This window comes from Emydura macquarii, unplaced genomic scaffold (assembly GCF_026122565.2).
Source record: "Emydura macquarii macquarii isolate MOO-44397 ecotype Brisbane River unplaced genomic scaffold, CSIRO-AGI_Emac_v2 contig_1253, whole genome shotgun sequence".
In the NCBI taxonomy this organism is placed as follows: domain Eukaryota; kingdom Metazoa; phylum Chordata; order Testudines; family Chelidae; genus Emydura; species Emydura macquarii.
The window spans coordinates 80,887,818-80,904,379 of record NW_027131390.1 but is presented as its reverse complement, the minus strand read 5'-3'; the positions used below and the strand labels follow the sequence as shown (position 1 = coordinate 80,904,379).

General features: G+C 39.9%; 1 protein-coding gene across 2 annotated transcripts in view; it reads left to right on the top strand.

The window, feature by feature from the left end:
• The first annotated feature begins 5,895 nt into the window (after nucleotides 1-5,895).
• Nucleotides 5,896-16,562, top strand: part of SLC4A10 (solute carrier family 4 member 10) — a 171,542-nt gene continuing 160,875 nt past the window's right edge. For both annotated transcript variants that reach the window (XM_067549364.1, XM_067549362.1), the window contains exon 1: nucleotides 5,896-5,976. In XM_067549364.1, the coding sequence (XP_067405465.1) occupies nucleotides 5,896-5,976 (81 nt within the window). The remainder of the gene's footprint in view (nucleotides 5,977-16,562) is intronic.

The window sequence follows — 16,562 nt, the reverse complement described above, 5'->3', positions numbered from 1 at the left end:
TTCCTGTGAGCACCTTCATTATTTGATCCATCTTGGTTTCACAGGAATTTTTCTCCTTGGAAACAGGAACTCACACCAGACACGAGTGTTACCCCTTTTTAACTGGAGCAGTTAGCCAAAATTCGAGGTCCTGTGGATTGTTTCGATTAGGAGGAGAAATTGATGATGGAGGCAAGATTTTTGTTTTTGTTTTCTGTGTGGGCAGTGCTGTTTATTTACAAAAAAATGTACAAAGTCTTATTTCCCTGGACACAGGAGAAATCAAACAGCAGGAGATATTTTCTTCACTCACAGTTCCAAGCCTCTTTCAGCCAGCACTCTGTCCCAAAAACTCTCTCTCCGGGTTTTTTCTCAGACTCCCAGTGCTTTTTTTTGCTATCTCTTTGGCTTTCTGCTCCTTTTCTGTGCTCAAAAGGAGTAGGCTTCTGTTTAGGCTCTTAACTTCCACTGATTTCTACAGAAGTTAAGAGCCTAACTCCTTTTGAACATTCATCCCAGAGTGCCTATGCAGATATTTTTGTTCACCTGAGATGCTCTCAAAGCCTCAAGATTACTGGGTTGGAGGATCTCCCTCTCCATCTTTGGTCCCCATTTTAAAAGAATAGTTTTGGTTTGAAATTGACCACTTTGGAACTTCATAATCTGCAAGTTTTCCCAAATCTACAGCCTCTGCGATTCAAACAGGTGCAACTCCAGTGAAAACCTTTGAGCCAGCCTTTGCTGCTTTTTCAAATATATTGTATTTTCAGAAAGGCAACTTCTTTGTGTGTCTTGCTTGCCACAATTCTTTAAGTCAAGCTGTGGCTGTGATTCTAAAAGAGAGTCATTTGATGGGCTTGTCTAACCTTGCCTTATTTTTGAACTCAGTTTTGCCTTTTCTTCCCTTCCTCCATCCTTCTCATATTTTATCAATGTTCTTCCCAAACTTTGCAGTTATGTTTCATAAACAGTAGCTTTTTAGAAATGATGTTGTATATGCACAGTCTCCTTGCATCCACTGATGAAATCTTTGCAAAAAGCAACTGTTCTTTTGACCTTGAGAAAGTTCTCAGGCCATTTTTCTCTAGCTTTCTTTTCAACTGCCTTTCAGTGGTGCTTGTTGTTACAGGTGTTTTTTCTAGACTCTTAACACCTCATTGGGTTTCCTTTCCTTTCCATCCTTTTCCTTTGTGTCTCTGAATGGCTCATTCTGTCACACTGCAGTTTAACAAGCTAATTCTTTTCCTTTCAGATGCTACTACAGTAGGAAATCTCACACATACGCACATTGATGTAAGTTGCCTCACCACCCTCACCCTTGAATGTGAAGCCAATGGTTGGTGGAACTTTTTCAATTACAGGCGAAATAGCATGTTATCATTTGCAATAATGTTACTAAATTAATCTTAATTAAATACTACAGCTTCATTGCTGTGTCTTCTCTTCAGTCAGACCCTTTTGAACATCTGTTTTACTAGTCTAATGCTGCACTGGGGATATGGTTATCCATTAAGGGCCATAGACACGGGGATAGTGGGACACTGTCCCTGGAATAGCATGTGGGTTTAATGGGAACTGAAAATGTTACTACTCTTTCCACATTGTTGTCTTTTTTCTTTATTGCAGAGCTTTGGGGAACTAGGGGCCTAATCTTGCAGTTTAGAGGGGGGCAAAACTCTTGATTTCAAGTGGGAGTTCTGCTGGGGTAGGGAGTGCAAGATTTTGATCCTTCCTTACACTCCTTTTTTCATCCCCCAAATCCTTTCTTTTTTCACTTCTGGTTTTCCTTTGCCCTTTTCCATGATATATTACTGTATCGTCTCCTGATACTGTTCCTCCTACTTCTCCAGGAACCAGCATTTCCATCCAGCTCTCTTTCTTTGTCCAACATAAAATCTAAAAAGGAAACAATAATTTTGGTTGTACTTTTCAAATAGAGCAAAGGATTCTGTGGAGCAGCTTTACAAAATAGTTTGCAGACCATACCTTTGATAAGACACCCAATCTTTGAATTCCCCAGAACTCCCAAAACCTGCACTATCTCATTCAAAGCTGTTCCATAGTGAAATTAGCACTGCTAAACACGTCTAAGATTCACTTCAAGACCAAGCTGAATGGTAGATTGCCCCCCCCCCCCCCTCCGACCTCCCCACTAGGCGGCACAGCTTGCTTTTTTGCTAAGTAAAAACCAGCTCATGCTGGTAGAAACTGTTTTTTGCTTGAGGCAAAATGACTGACACTAAACATGGCTTAAGCCACAGGAAAATCTAGGTTTGCCGTTTTTCTGTGCAGGGGATAAAGCAGAGACAAACTTTTACCTGTGGACATCCTCAGCTGGTGTAAAGTGATGTAGCTCCATTGACTTCAAGGTCTTTTAATGGAAAATTGTCTACACTGTATCAGATGATAGTGTACACCATACCATGCAGTGTGTTCTAACAGTCTAAAATGAAACAGCTAAAATTATTTGCAACTAGATTTACAAAATAGTAATTATATTGTCATAGAGAAGAAAACTGAGCAGATTATGGGTAGACGTGTCAGTAATTGGGTAGTATTAAAAAAGAAATATATACTTTTGACTGTTTTTACATTTTGTGCTGTAGTTGGCACACAATTCAGGAGAGAATCCCTCTGCCTGTCCCCAGTTAGCTTCTGGCTCCTTCTAATGGCCAGTTGGCAGGGAAAGGGGAGAGGTTATTTAGTCTTTGTGAACAGAAACTGTAAACTACCATTCTTGCATTAGTGAATATAGCTCTTAACTTTGTATTTTCATCCTTCAAAATGATGATCTAGCACTGTTGCTAGGCTAAATCTCATCACATAAAATGGGATGTGCCTACACAGACCATTGATCAAAGACAGCTTAGCAACATATATTGTTCATCCAGTCATTTTTCATTTTGTGTGTCATCTTTTTCACAACCATATTATAGGAAAGAAGCTTGCTAAATGTTAGAGGGTCATGTCAGTGGATTACACATATGAAAAGATCTGTTATACTCCTTTACATGTGCATATGCAGCCATTGGTCACAAGATGATACTTGTGCAACAGTAAATTTGTAAATGGCAGCAGCTGATTGTATGATTGTGTAATGCTGCATAGTGTTATAAAAAGGGTGAGCTGTTTTCTCTTGAATCAAATGATACTGCACTGAGAATGTGTGTTCATTTTATATCAGATATAGAAGGGTTGTTGTCCTGTCCACGTTGTATTCCTAATCACCCTGCCTGTTTTCCAAAATGATCCTCTTCATCTCTTTGCATATTTGAGAGTATCCCATTTGCCACAACTCTAATAGATTGATTTGGTTGAAAGTAAATTCTTCATTATTTTGGAAGAACTTCATAAATGTCATCTTTCAGTAATCTTAACTAATGAAATCCTGACTTCCATTATTTATAATGTTAAAAAGGCAGTCAATTTTTTTAGGCCTCTAAATGTACCTTTCTTGAAGAATAAAAGAAGTGTGACAAAAAAATCAGTTGACTTTCTTAATGGAGAGAATCCTTTGCAGCATTTGGAAGGATGTGTTATATGTATATTCTTAAAGGCTTTAACATTTTTAATATAATTAAATAAGATTAGGTCCTTCAAAGCTCAAACAGGATCCAAACAATGTTTTTAACACTATATACATAATATAGATACACAGGCTCAAAAACTGAGCTGTAGGCAAGGAACACTTGGCAAAACTCAATGTGTCTGTCTACACTGCAATTAGACACCTGTGGCTGGCCTGAGCCAGCTGAATCAGGCTCCTAGGGCTTGGGCTAAGGGGCAGTTTAACTGCAGCATAGAGGCATTCAGGCTTGGGCTGTAGCCTGTGCTCTGGGACTCTCCCACCTCGCAGAGTCCTAGATCCCAGGCTCCAGCCCAAGCCCGAATGTCTACACCTCAATGAAATGGCCCCTTAGCCCAAGCCCTGTGAACCAGAGTCAGCTGGCTTGGGCCAGCCACAGGTTTTTAATAGCAGTGCAGACATACCCAGTGTGGGCTGAGGAAGAGGCAGTGCTTTAAGCCACTTCATCAGTCTTGGCCTGATTTGGTCTCCTGGTGCAGTTTAGAGCAGCCTCGAGGCTTCTCTAAGATGCACCCATTGCCAGTGTCTGTTATAGCAGTCAGGGATGTCAGGATATAGGGAGATCTCAAATAAGCCCCTTTTATAGCCATGCTCCGTACACCATCTTCAGAAAGCACAGGAGCTGCTATAGTGACTCTCACAAGGATCCCTATGTGATTATTCTGTGACCAGTTATGCTACCTTTAGCATTACTTTATTCTGGGGGAGTGGAACTAAGCTGCTTTAATGCAACCCGGGGTTTGGCCCATTGTATGCTATAAAACAGTTAACGTTTAGAACAAAAAAAATTCCTTCCTTAAAGGTAAACCTTCCTTAAAGGTAATCGTGAAAGATACCATTTTGCTGTTGTCAGTCATAATGTGAATACTTCATGCCAAAGCTGATTAACTGGTAGTTGCTAAGACAGCAGTTACTGTAACTGTATAGTAACACCATTAAAGTAACAGAGTAGAATGGTTTGGGTGACTTAACTTAGAAACCATTTACTTCTGGTTGAAGTTTCTTAATATTCAGTGGTAAAGATGGGAAACCAAATTCCACCCGATGGCATGCAAGCCATTTGAGTCAATGGAATTACATCAGGGATGAATTTAGCCAAGTTGTGTTTATTTAAAACTTGGTAACATATAACCAACAGCAGTATGTTTGGAAAATGTTCTGAGGGAATATTCCTGTATTTTTAGGCAGATGAACCACATGAACTAATAGTAGTTTCCCATGCCGTTAATAACTTACATTATTCTATGGCTTTAGAATTCAGGAACTAGGTAGGAAATGGTAACTTCTGCATATGTTCTCTTTAATTCTCAGAGATACCATTTTATCTATATGTCATTGCTCTTAGCTCAGTATCCGTCTTACTGTTAATCAAACAGTAATAGTTTTATTACTGTCCTGTTGTACACTGGTATAAAATAACTAAAATATATGTATCATAATATATAGTTAGAATACTATTGTGTACTGTTAATGAATTATTTAAAATTACTGAAAGGGCATTGGCAGTCTTGCTGTCTTGAAAGGTCTATAGGAATTGAACAAATCCAGCTGTATGATTGTTTTGTTTGGTATCAAAACACATTTTTACTGTCATAATACTGGCATCTTTTCAAGGCATGCTGTTTTCTGGGCTGTTAGCATGAAGCAATGCAGTGAGCATACAAATTCTTGAAAATAAACACAAAAATTATTTAAGCAAGCAATATTTTTAATTTAATAAGGACTGAGATTTGTAAATTTATATAAAACAGCTGTTTAAATGCCACAGAGGTGTTTAAATGCTTTGCTGCTTTTGAACTGTTTATGATCTCTTTCTGGTAATTTTCCCTTGGATCACATTGTGATGCTTCTTTTGAACAGTAACATTGCTCGTTGAGAAGTGGTCATGCAAACAAAATTTGATAACCTGGATATGTCACATTTGCTGTTTGACGTTTGTTAATGCAAACTTGGTTGCATAATATCTAATTTCTCCTTTAGCTGACCAGATGTAAAAGCAAAATCCATAATGGCAGCACTAGTTTGTATAGTAACGCAAGTGAGGAGGTGAAGGATGTGGCTTGCTCTGTTTGGATGATGCAGGATTGCTTTAAGCAGTAAGCTTACTGTTTTCAGATAGCATTAGCAGCATCAGTGATATAGCTGTATCAGCCTCCTTGAATACTGGATGCCTGTGATCGCACAGAGGAAACTATATTTAAGATCTGATTTCTTGATGGCAATGACTTCAGCAATTATTGATGGACAGATCGGCTGTTGATGCTTTCTTCACTAGCCTACAAGATGCAGTGAGAGAGATGGCTATGTGATGTACTTTTATAAGACAGGAAATGCAATCTTTGGGGGTTTCTGGAAATAGAAAGGTCATGCAGCTTGGAACCAGTGAGCCATTCCAGTCTTTAAGTCATCAGGTATGACCTCATGCTTTATACAGTACTAATTTCTAGCATAGTGTTTGTTTTTCAGTTGTAGGTTATTTATTAGTTTGTGGAATTGTTTATTATTGGATTTGCTACAGGATTTGGAGGATAGACTATTTACCTAATACATAAGCAAACTAAATAATTTTTGGAAATTTAACATGCAGTTAATTGCCAGTGGATTAGCATAAGAGTATTGATGTATTTTAAATATAAATTTTAGTATGTATATTTTTTTCCAGTTCAAACATGGTAAAAGCGGTTTTAGCTTTTGATATCATGTAAAATAACAAAGAACAAGATGATTGTATTGCATTTTATGTTGCATTATCTTTACACAGCACCTTAACACCTAAATGTTAACTAATATTGTACATCACTCTTATGAAAGCACGCTGCAAATTGGTTGTTTTACCTATCATGGCAGGTGACTTAAAACAATGTGTCACATTTGTGTAATGGATCTGAGTTATTCTGCAAGAAGAGATTTTTGCTTTATGTTGCACTAGCAGGTTTTTACTCTATTTCTGGTCAGTTTTAAAAATAGAGGCTCATTGAAAATAAAAGCAAAAGTTAGGCAAGCTACTTCTCACGTATTGAAAGGGTATTAATAGGGGATTTGTTAACATTCATACATACTGTGGAGGAAGGTAATAAAGCATAACTATATAAATGAAAGCAACTGGGATGGTACTTTATGTAAGATTTTTGGTACAGCAATAGCAATAGTAGCCTAACTGTATGTGCACATAATGAAATTGAAAATACTGTAATCAGCTTAGCTGTGTTCCTTACAAATGGCAGATAACAGCCATAGAAAGGAGTTCAATTTTGGGCATCCTGTATGCAGTTTAAGGAGATAAATATTTGAAATTATGAGAGATGTTTATATTTACAAATGATACTTAGCCCCATTTTTAGCAGATTCTAGCTCCTCCCCCTCCCCTCGAAGATTTCCATGGAAACGTATTAGGTTATATGGTTTAAAAGCTCAACTCAATGTTGAAGGTAACGTGCAGTGCTTCCTGTTATGTGCTTTACCCTTTGCCCATGACAATTTTCACAAATAATTGGAGTCCAATCTGGCAAAAGTAGTAGGTATTTCCTGACCCCAAAGCACAGGATTAAATAATCGAGGATTTAAAATGTTGTTTTATGTTTCAAAAGGGTAAATATATAAAAAGTGCAAGGGATTTTCGTTATTCTTTTGGTCTGGATTTTGCATTTAAAGGCATATTCCCATTTCACTATAGTTTAGAGACAATCCATTGGAAATGTGTGCTGGAGACCACAGAAGAAGTCTAAAACTTCAGCATGTGCAGGGAATTGATTCAGTAAAAGTGGCTGTCACATCATTTTTAATTAAAAACATATTTTTAAACTTACTGATATAGACTATAATTTATAGGTTTCCCAGTCTACTTATCCAGCTTATGTTCTTATTAATAATAGGGAAGATTGCCATCCTCTTAAGCTTGAATAGTTTTGGAATGATTTAACTATACCTTTCAGTTGCTACAAGACTTGTTTAATCTGTCCGAATTTATTTTCAGTATTTTAATGTATTAGTCACAGTGAGTACATTCTGTTTCTTGGCATTGCTGTGAAATTCCTGAAAGTATTGGTTTCATGGTATTTTGGTGCTTTTCAATGTATTCAAGACCTTCTCAAAAGGACCAAATCACCCAAGCTTCTTTGTTCTTTTATTCAACTGTAATTTAAAACCTTGATATACCTATAATTTTGAACCTGCTTCTGTGATCTTCCTTGGTCAGGCAAAACTCTTTTACCGGGATGGGAGTTTTGCCTGAGTAAGAACTGCAAGGCCATGTTCTTTCATTGTACTGGATCTTATTTAATCAGAAAAAGAAAACATTTCTATTAGTTTTTCGGGGCAAGGACTGTCTCCTTACTATGTGTTTGTACAGCGCCTAGCACAATGGGCCCCCTGATCTTGGTTGGGGCGCTAGATGCTGAGCTAGTAAATAATAATAATATATTAACAAATTTAGGACAGGAGTTGAAGGGGAATACTGCACCCAACTGAATCTGCAAGGGAGAATAAAGTGGCAGATGGTAATTACTTGAGCTAGAAGTTGTCTAGGACACTAGGATTGACATCCCACCTCTTTTCTTAAGTGCCATGGAGTTATTAATGATCATAGGTGCTCAAGACTGGTTTTGTCTCTCATTCAGAAGACAATCCAGCAGTTTAGATGCTAAGATCCTGCTTTTTTGGATGATCAGAAGGCAACAGGCCAGAGAAGTACATTTAGGAAGAGCAGTTCATTTTTTTGGGACAACGTACAGCAGCACAGTGTAGATATACACTATAGATTTGGGACCTATATAAGGTGATTAAAAAAGTTGAACATAGAAGAGCTACATTTGCTTATAAAGATGAAGGGTGAAAATCTGCTGTCAAATATACCAGTGTAACTTTGGTCTAGTTGAAGTTAATGGAGTTTCATTGGTATAACCAAGAGCAGAATTTGGGGCATGGTTTATATTGACCATACCTTTTTCCAAACCGTGAGCTTATTCCAAACCTCAATAACTAAAGGATTCTATTCTAAGGAGAAAGGAGCACTTGTCAGTTTGACTTCCATAGGCATAGTGCTGCACCTGCAAGACATACATGCATTTTATTAATCATTATGATTTTTCTGTCTATTATTAATATTTTGTTTGTAATACTATAACTCTTAGGAGTCCTCATCATGGACCAGGACCCTAGGTGCTATATAAACACAGAACAAAAAGACAGTCCCTACTCCAGAACATTTACAATTCTGAGTTCTACAGATTTCCCCTCTCCCCTCTTTAGGGAGTGGTCTTGGTTTTTTGGACTGAACAAGTCCCAGAAGATAGACCAATGCTTGGTTCATGTCATGCCAGTCTTTTCAGGGGAAGTGCTGGATGGCAATAGAAGAGTAGAATGTTTGCAGAACTGTTTGAGGGAGAGACTGGTCTTCTCCTCCATCAATTAACTCCCCATTCCTCCACAACTCCCTGTTTTGACTCTGCTTGCTTGCTTCCAGCCCCTGTAGGATCTGGACAGTCTATAGGAGTGAGCACTCTGGTGGAGAGACAACTGGTTTCCAACACTTACCTGAAAGTAAAGGCAGTGTGATGAACCATCTATTTCAGTCTGCTGTGGCTACTGGAAAAAGTACCCTAACTGGAGGTTTCCTGAGGGTTCCCTTCCACCCCCCTTTCTGAGCAACAAAGAGCACATCCGCCAAAACATATACTGCATAGTCTTCACCCGTTCCTGTTTACATAACTTGACAATGGGCATTTTAAGGTTGGCTTCTTTGTCACTGACAAAGGAGCCAATATGGTCAAACAATTAATGGACGCAGTGAGGCCAAATGCTCATAGGAACGTCTGCCATGTGGAATTGGCAGATTGTATGAGGAGAGCATGCTATTACTACTGCTCACCAATTTCCCCCCCAAAACACACACTCATTCTCTCTCGCTGAGTTCTGCAGACCATAACTGAAACTAGAAGGAATAAGCTCCTTTAGGGCCAAATTGGAGGCACACAAGCCCGATCCTGTGCCGACCCACCCCACTGGGCTCCCATTCTGTTGGATGGGCTATTCCCCTCTACTTGATCATATCAACTGTTTGGCCCCTGACTTCTTCTGCTGTTCAGCAGTATTTGCTTCCCCTTGCCCACTAGGGAGTCTCTGTCTAGACAGCACACCTGTCTTCAAACTGCCCCAGGAGATGCTTGTCCCTTGTCCAGATCACCCTATCATAAACTGTACTGAGCTGGACCAGCAATTTGACCTGTCTTCCTAATGGACTCCATCAGCATCTTTATCTACTGCACAGATTCCTGTTCTGTCCTTCAAGAGGTTAAACACACTCCTACTAACTTCTGAATTCTCTCAACTCTAGCAGATGTAGGTAGAGTTGTACCTGTGTATGGCAGGGTCTTAGTATCTTCACCCCATCCATGTGGGAGGTAGTCCTGTTTGGGAAGAGTTCAATGCAAAATTCACTCAACTCTCCTGCTGTGGGTGGGATGTTCCACTCCTCTGAGATGGGTCAATTCCATGGATGGTGGCCCAGGAGAGATTTAGTACCATGGCAGTACCACCCTTTCATCTTATGGACACCAGTGCCACTCAGAAAGGCTTTAATGCTTTCAGACACTATTGCAACAGAATACAGCATCTGTGGCTATTTCCTGTGGAAGCAGCTGGCTATGTTTAGCTCAGGGTAACAGGCATACCACAATAAAACCTATAGCACGCTGTGAACATATGGTGGAAGTCCTCACTGTGGGCCGAATCCAGTGTAGTCCTGAGCTTCTGCTGAATACCTACAATTTTCACTGCTAGGTATGCTTCACCAGTCACTTGAACAGAAGGAAGCTCTACATCATATGAGAGGGAGAAAGATACCCTTGTAGTTAAGGCAGAAGACCAGATTTCTTGTATGAACTTGGACAAGTCATTTAGTGTCTCTCTGTGCATCCTTTTTCACATCTATAAAATGAGGGATAATACAGTACAGTACTCAGAGCTGTTTGGAGGCTAACCTTAAATTTGTTACAGCACTTTGAGTTCCTGGGAGGGAAGATGCTAAAGGAAAACACTCTATTGATATGGGCTCTCAAATACTACAGTGATATGTGGTATACACATGTCTAAATTAGCAGTGTTGATATTGTATTCTAAAATATGGGGTTTCATGTGGGAGCAGAGGAGGAGGGGGCACAGCAAAGGCAGTAGTATAGTTCAGTGAGTCATCACAAGACCCTAGCAGAGATGAAATTTGCTCGTGACTAGCAGCATTGAAATTCCACTCCCCCGCCTTTTTTCTAAATTTCCAAGTTTTAAACATTTCAGCCAGCTGTAGGGAGTTAACTGTCTAAATTTCCCTTCAGAATGATGTGAAATGAGACCCATTTTGAATTATATATGGATGACGACTGAAAATACTCAACTTGTAAATCTATGTTTTGTATATGAACCTCTAAGCTACAATTAAATTCTTCACCTAGTTTACTGACATGAGGAAAATGGTAAGGCAAGTTACAACATGCAAGCAGACCCCTGAACCTGCATGGGAAGCAAGCACTAATACCATCACTGGGGTTCCACACAAGGGCAGGGTTCTTTTCATGAAGGTCCTACTTGCAAGATTGGGGCTTTAAGAATGGTGTTTCACTGGTAGGAATGGCTTATTTGCATGAATATATCATCTGAAAAGTATGGATTCCAAGCAGTTCCTTTAGCTTGTGTGTGGAGTTAATGTCTTTGTGGGATTTTCATGTGTGTCTGCAAAAAAATCTTCAATAAACTGAATATAAATTAATAAACTCATTAGCAATGGGCTGTCAGGAGAGAAAAGGATGAGGAGAAAGAATGAGAGAAACTGTGGCCCAGTTTTGAAGCAGAGAAGGTGTTTTTTGTTTTTTTTTCCCCCTAATGTATCCACTGATCTATTCACTGAGGAGATCAATGGGGAAATGTTTTTCAAAAAATGTCTAAAGTTTTAGAAGACTCCAAATCTCACTAGCTGTCCCCAAACCTACTTTACATTTTCATTCAGTGCAGTCAGATGAATGTTGTTGGATCTGCTGCATTTGCTGTGTCATTTGGGACCTTCCATGATGCTTAGTGGGATTTGGTGACATTTTTCTAGAAGTAAATAGATAATTTATGGTATGTGTATTGGAAGCATAAGGTGTGAATTTCCATAATTTGCATGAATTTTCTACACTTTTTGTTCAGTTCTTCCTACTAAATTGCTTAGCTTTAAAAATGAACATTGATGGGTCATTAGTGCTTCATGTAGACTGGCGTCCTTGAAATCTATATTCTGTAAAAAATGCTTTGAAATAACAGATGGTTTAATTTCAAAAACAGCTACTAAACCGCATGCAAGCTATTTTTCATAATTTTTCTACTATAGAAATTTACTAGGCAATACTACCGTTTAGGATTTTCTGTGCATTTAGGGACCTTCATTTTCACATCACATGCTACTATCACATGCTTTCCATACTTTTTCTGATCTGAATTTTCTTCACTGAGAAATATTTTAATCCTTAATATTTTTTTCATTAACAAAAATGCAAGAATCTTTTCCTTTTAAAGATTTAATATACTTAGTTGGCCACACACTAAGCCCCACATTATGAGTTAGCTCATAATATGAGCTCTTTGTAGTGTTGCTGCTATGTTGATCCCAGAATATGAAAGAGACAAGATAGGTGAGGTAATATTTTTTTACTGAGCCAATTTTTGTTGGTGGAAGGTACAAGTTTTCGAGCTTCACAGATTTCTTCTTCAAAACACTCTTCTTCCTGCTCCAGACATGAAGAAGAGCTCTGTGTAGCTCAAAAGCTTGTTGGTGCAATAAAAATATTACCTTGCCCACCTTTTGCGTCTCATAATAGGAGCTATAATTTTTTAGGCCTTGATATATTCAGAGGAAGGATATTTCCAGTGGTTAGGGCACTATCCTTAGACTTTGGTTCAATTTCTTGCTCTGTCACAGACTTCTTGTGTGACTTTGGATAAGTCATTTAGGTTCTTTGTGTCTCAGTTCCCCATCTTAAAATTGACATAATAGCACGTCCCTACCTCACAGTTAAAGATTGTGAGGTGTTCAAATACCGCATGACTGTGTGGTAATGGAGCCATATAAGTACCTAAGATTGACACATTCAGAAAGTGCTTAAGCATGTGCCAAAGTCTCATTGATGTGAATGGGATATAAGTAGGGCTGGCCAAACATTTTTCTCTTTAGAAAAAATACCATTTTATTGAAATGGAAATGCTTTGTGGAAACATATGAACATTTCTATGAAAATGTAGTTGGCAAGATTTCTCAGGTCTGGGATGAAATTTCAGGAGGGAGGAGAGAGGCACCCACCTCAGAATAGCCTGGGGGTTAGGGCACTCCTCTGGAACTCATGTTCAAATCCCTGCACTGCCTGATTTGATGTGGGGAACACGGGTCTATAGAGTCGGTTCTTCTATCTTTATCTCTCTGGTTACATGAATATTTGATTATTTATACAAAGTGGAACAGCTCCAACAGGAGAGAATGTGACTCTAAAGCCCAACGGTAGGGCACTTGCTTGGGATGTGGGAGATCCAGGTCCTAGCTACCTGACTATTGGCTATTCCTGGGTGGGCGCTTATATTTTTTTGCAAAAAATTTTTAAAGATCTTTGTTTCATTCCCCAGTGTAATGAAAACAAATTCTGAAAACTTGGAATTGTTGTTTTCTGGCCAGCCCTATGAAAAAAGTAAGTGCTTTGCCTAATTGGGGTCTTCTAATATACATTTCCATTTAAACAGGGGATTCCTAACTAGAAGGAACAAATCAGGAAAAACATAGGGATGATAGTAGACAGCAAATGAAATAGGCAGTGAGTTCACAGTGCAATGCCATAATAAGAAAAGCCAATGTTACCCTTAGAGATACAAAAAGGAGTGTTGGTTAGATTTAATGCGGTACAAACTTTTGTATGGTTGCCTCTGGAGTATCGTAGACAGTTTTGGAAGATAGACAGAATCTACAAAAAATTTCACAGTAGGGAAAACTGAACTTTTCATCGAGGTTGCCTAACTATTCCCCATATCTTTAGCCTTTGGGACTCTGAGAGGGATCTAGACTATGGTTATTGCAACTTTTTATTTATCTTTCCTTTTGAGGCTCTGATTTCTTCCAGTATTTCTTCCATCTCCCCAGAAATACATTTCTTTGTGGCAGTTGACCCTTTAGCCTCCTCTGCAAATGCTGAAGCAGAGAATTAATTTGCACTTTTACCAACGTCTACATCATCTTCTGAAAATAAATTAACCTTGTAATCTTTTAGAGGCTTTTTTCTCTCCCTCACTGACCTCTTTTTATGTTCACAAAAATCTCCAGTAACTAATCACTAGTTTAATCTTCCTTTCATTTTCCTGTCTTTGACTTACCATATTATACACGTCTATTCGGTAATCAAGCTGTACATGAAACAGCATGTATCATATATTTGGAGAGAACAGATCACTTAACTTCATTCAGAGCCCTCTTGTTTTCAAATTCTTCTGTACTGACTTTGCTATCCCAGCTCAATTAAAAATAATAGACAAGAAATTAACAAGGCTGAGAATAACCATGCACTGCAAAACTGCCAAGTGAATAACAATATCTGGTGGGATAACTGTGGACAGGGCTAGAAATGGGATCTTTATACCATTGTAAAAAGGAGAGTTCTTATTTTTTATAGAAGTATAACATTTGCTACTTGCTTTTAGCCTAGTGGATGAAAACAGAATGGATTCAGGTGGAGTAGTTGGCTGTTTCGCTGCCTATGCAGAGTCAATCCTGACACTGTAGGGGGTGAGGGAGCAAGACACCTGCTTGCCTTATGAAAGTGAGACCGATTGCTGAAGGAAGGAGAGGGGATGCGCCTTCATTTTGTGTCTGTCCTCTTCAGTTCCCTAAACCATGACACTTCAATTAAGAAGTGTGGTTGTGTTGAACCACTGGAGAGGAGAGGGTCTTAGAGGTGGTGTTGGGAGGGGGGGTTCTGAAAGGGTCTTTAGAGTGACATACTTTTCAAACTTTATAAACGGTTTGGGGCGACTTCCATTGGAAGGTAGGGCAAAGGTTCAAACTGTTTTTTATTTTCATGGACTGGTTTCCTGTTCCTTCTTCTAGTTGTTTTCTGTTCAGGTTTGAGTTGTGCCCATTCTTGTTTCTAAGCAGGACTCAGAGGCTCATTATGTGTGATTTTTAACTTAGGTTTTGTCCCCCCGCCCCTTTTGGTCAGCAGCAACTTTAAAGCATACACAGTGCCAAATCCTTGGCTGCTTCCACCGTTTGGAGTCTCACTGACTTCAGTGAGGTTGCACAGGGTGTAAGTTAGGGCAAATTTGACCTCTTCTTTTTGGAGAGATCTTATTGGTTTGTCAAGGTGTGTGTTATATATATATATATATATATATATATATATATATATATATATAATGTATGTGTGTGTGTTTTCCCCAAAGGCAGCAGTTCTTGCTTATTTCCCTATTGACCTCGCCAATCGATTTTCTTTGTGGCATGTCTTACTTGTGTATTTCACCTGAATAGTAGGTTTGTATTTAGGATTCTTTACAAGGCAGGCCCTTCACTTTTCATTTAGTTTTATTTGTGTAACCCCCCTGAGGTTTAGAGAGCATGGCCCCTTTTTAAAACCTTGTCCTGAGCAGAGGAAGTGCTGATGCTTCCATGAAGAGGAAGTGCTAGTTATTCGAGGGGCATGGAGAAAGGGGTAGCGACAGGGAGTGTGTCTGGAGCTCCGGACAAGGGAGCTGCAGCAAACAGGTCCTCACAAGTGAAGCAATGGAGAACCAGCCTGAAGCCCAGAGTGGCTGACTGGGGATGCCCCAAGACAGGAGACAGAGAGGAATCACCTGAGAAGGACACAGCAGAGCCAGACCCCACATCACTCTTGCTCAGAGCTGTATGGAGCTGTGAATAGTGGGGCTTGTGACCTTGCATTAGGAATAAGGAGGGAGGTTGTAGTTAGCTAGGTGGGGAGGTTGTCACTCTGTGTGGGTTTGCAGAGAGTGGCAGGAGAGGACACTGGAGGGGTTTGCCGGGGAAAGTTTACTGGCACCGAAGATGACCAGGATCACCCAGACTCACCACTGGACTTGAACTTGGTCTAGGATTCCTGAGCTCTGAGTATAGATGCATTGCTTGGTGTTTACTCTTTCATATTGTGGTACTACTGGGCCCATGGGTCCTCGTCTTGGATGTCACACTATTTTACCGCTTCTCCTCTCTTCTCCCCTTTCAATTTTCTCCATGTATCCCTCTGTAAACAGGGGCATGCACAGGAATAAAATTTTGGTCCCTTTTGGAGGGGCACGTTCTGTGCCCCTGCCTCAGCCCCAGGAGCCAAAGGAACTCACTCTCCCTGCCCCGGCCCCAGGGTCAGAGGAACTCTGTGGCCTGGGGCCCCGCCAATTATTGGGTGGGCATGTCCCTGCTTCCCCCCCTTGTGCACGCCCTGTCTGTAAATAAATATTTCCATTTCCTATATTCATTGTACTGTTCAGGTGTGTATAAGGGGGTTTGGAACAGGTGCCTCTGGGGTGAAAGGGAGTTTTCCTGCTGTATTCCTGGGCGTGCCTCTTCTTGGCTGGAGCTGCTTGCAGAGCAGGCTCCATCTTGGCCACAGGGGTGCTAAAGCTCAGGGGAAACCCACTACTGTAGGCAATATGCACACATGCTGTAGCTGCAGGGCTGGTCTTGGGTTATGTGAAGCAAAAAGAATAAGAACCTCAAATCGGAACCTTTTCAGGTAACACTGAGGCTATAGCTACGCTAGATTGCTGTCTAGTGTAGCTGCTCTAAGATGATGGGAGGAGCTCTCCTGTCGATTTAATTAATCCACCCCCAACAAGAGGTGGTAGCTATGTCAGCAGGAGAAGATCTCCCCTGCTGACATAGCGCTGTCCACACTGGTGCTTAGGTTAGTATAATTTATGTCACTTGGGGGGTGGGTAGCTTATTCACACCCCTGAGCGACATAAGTTACACTGACATAAGTGG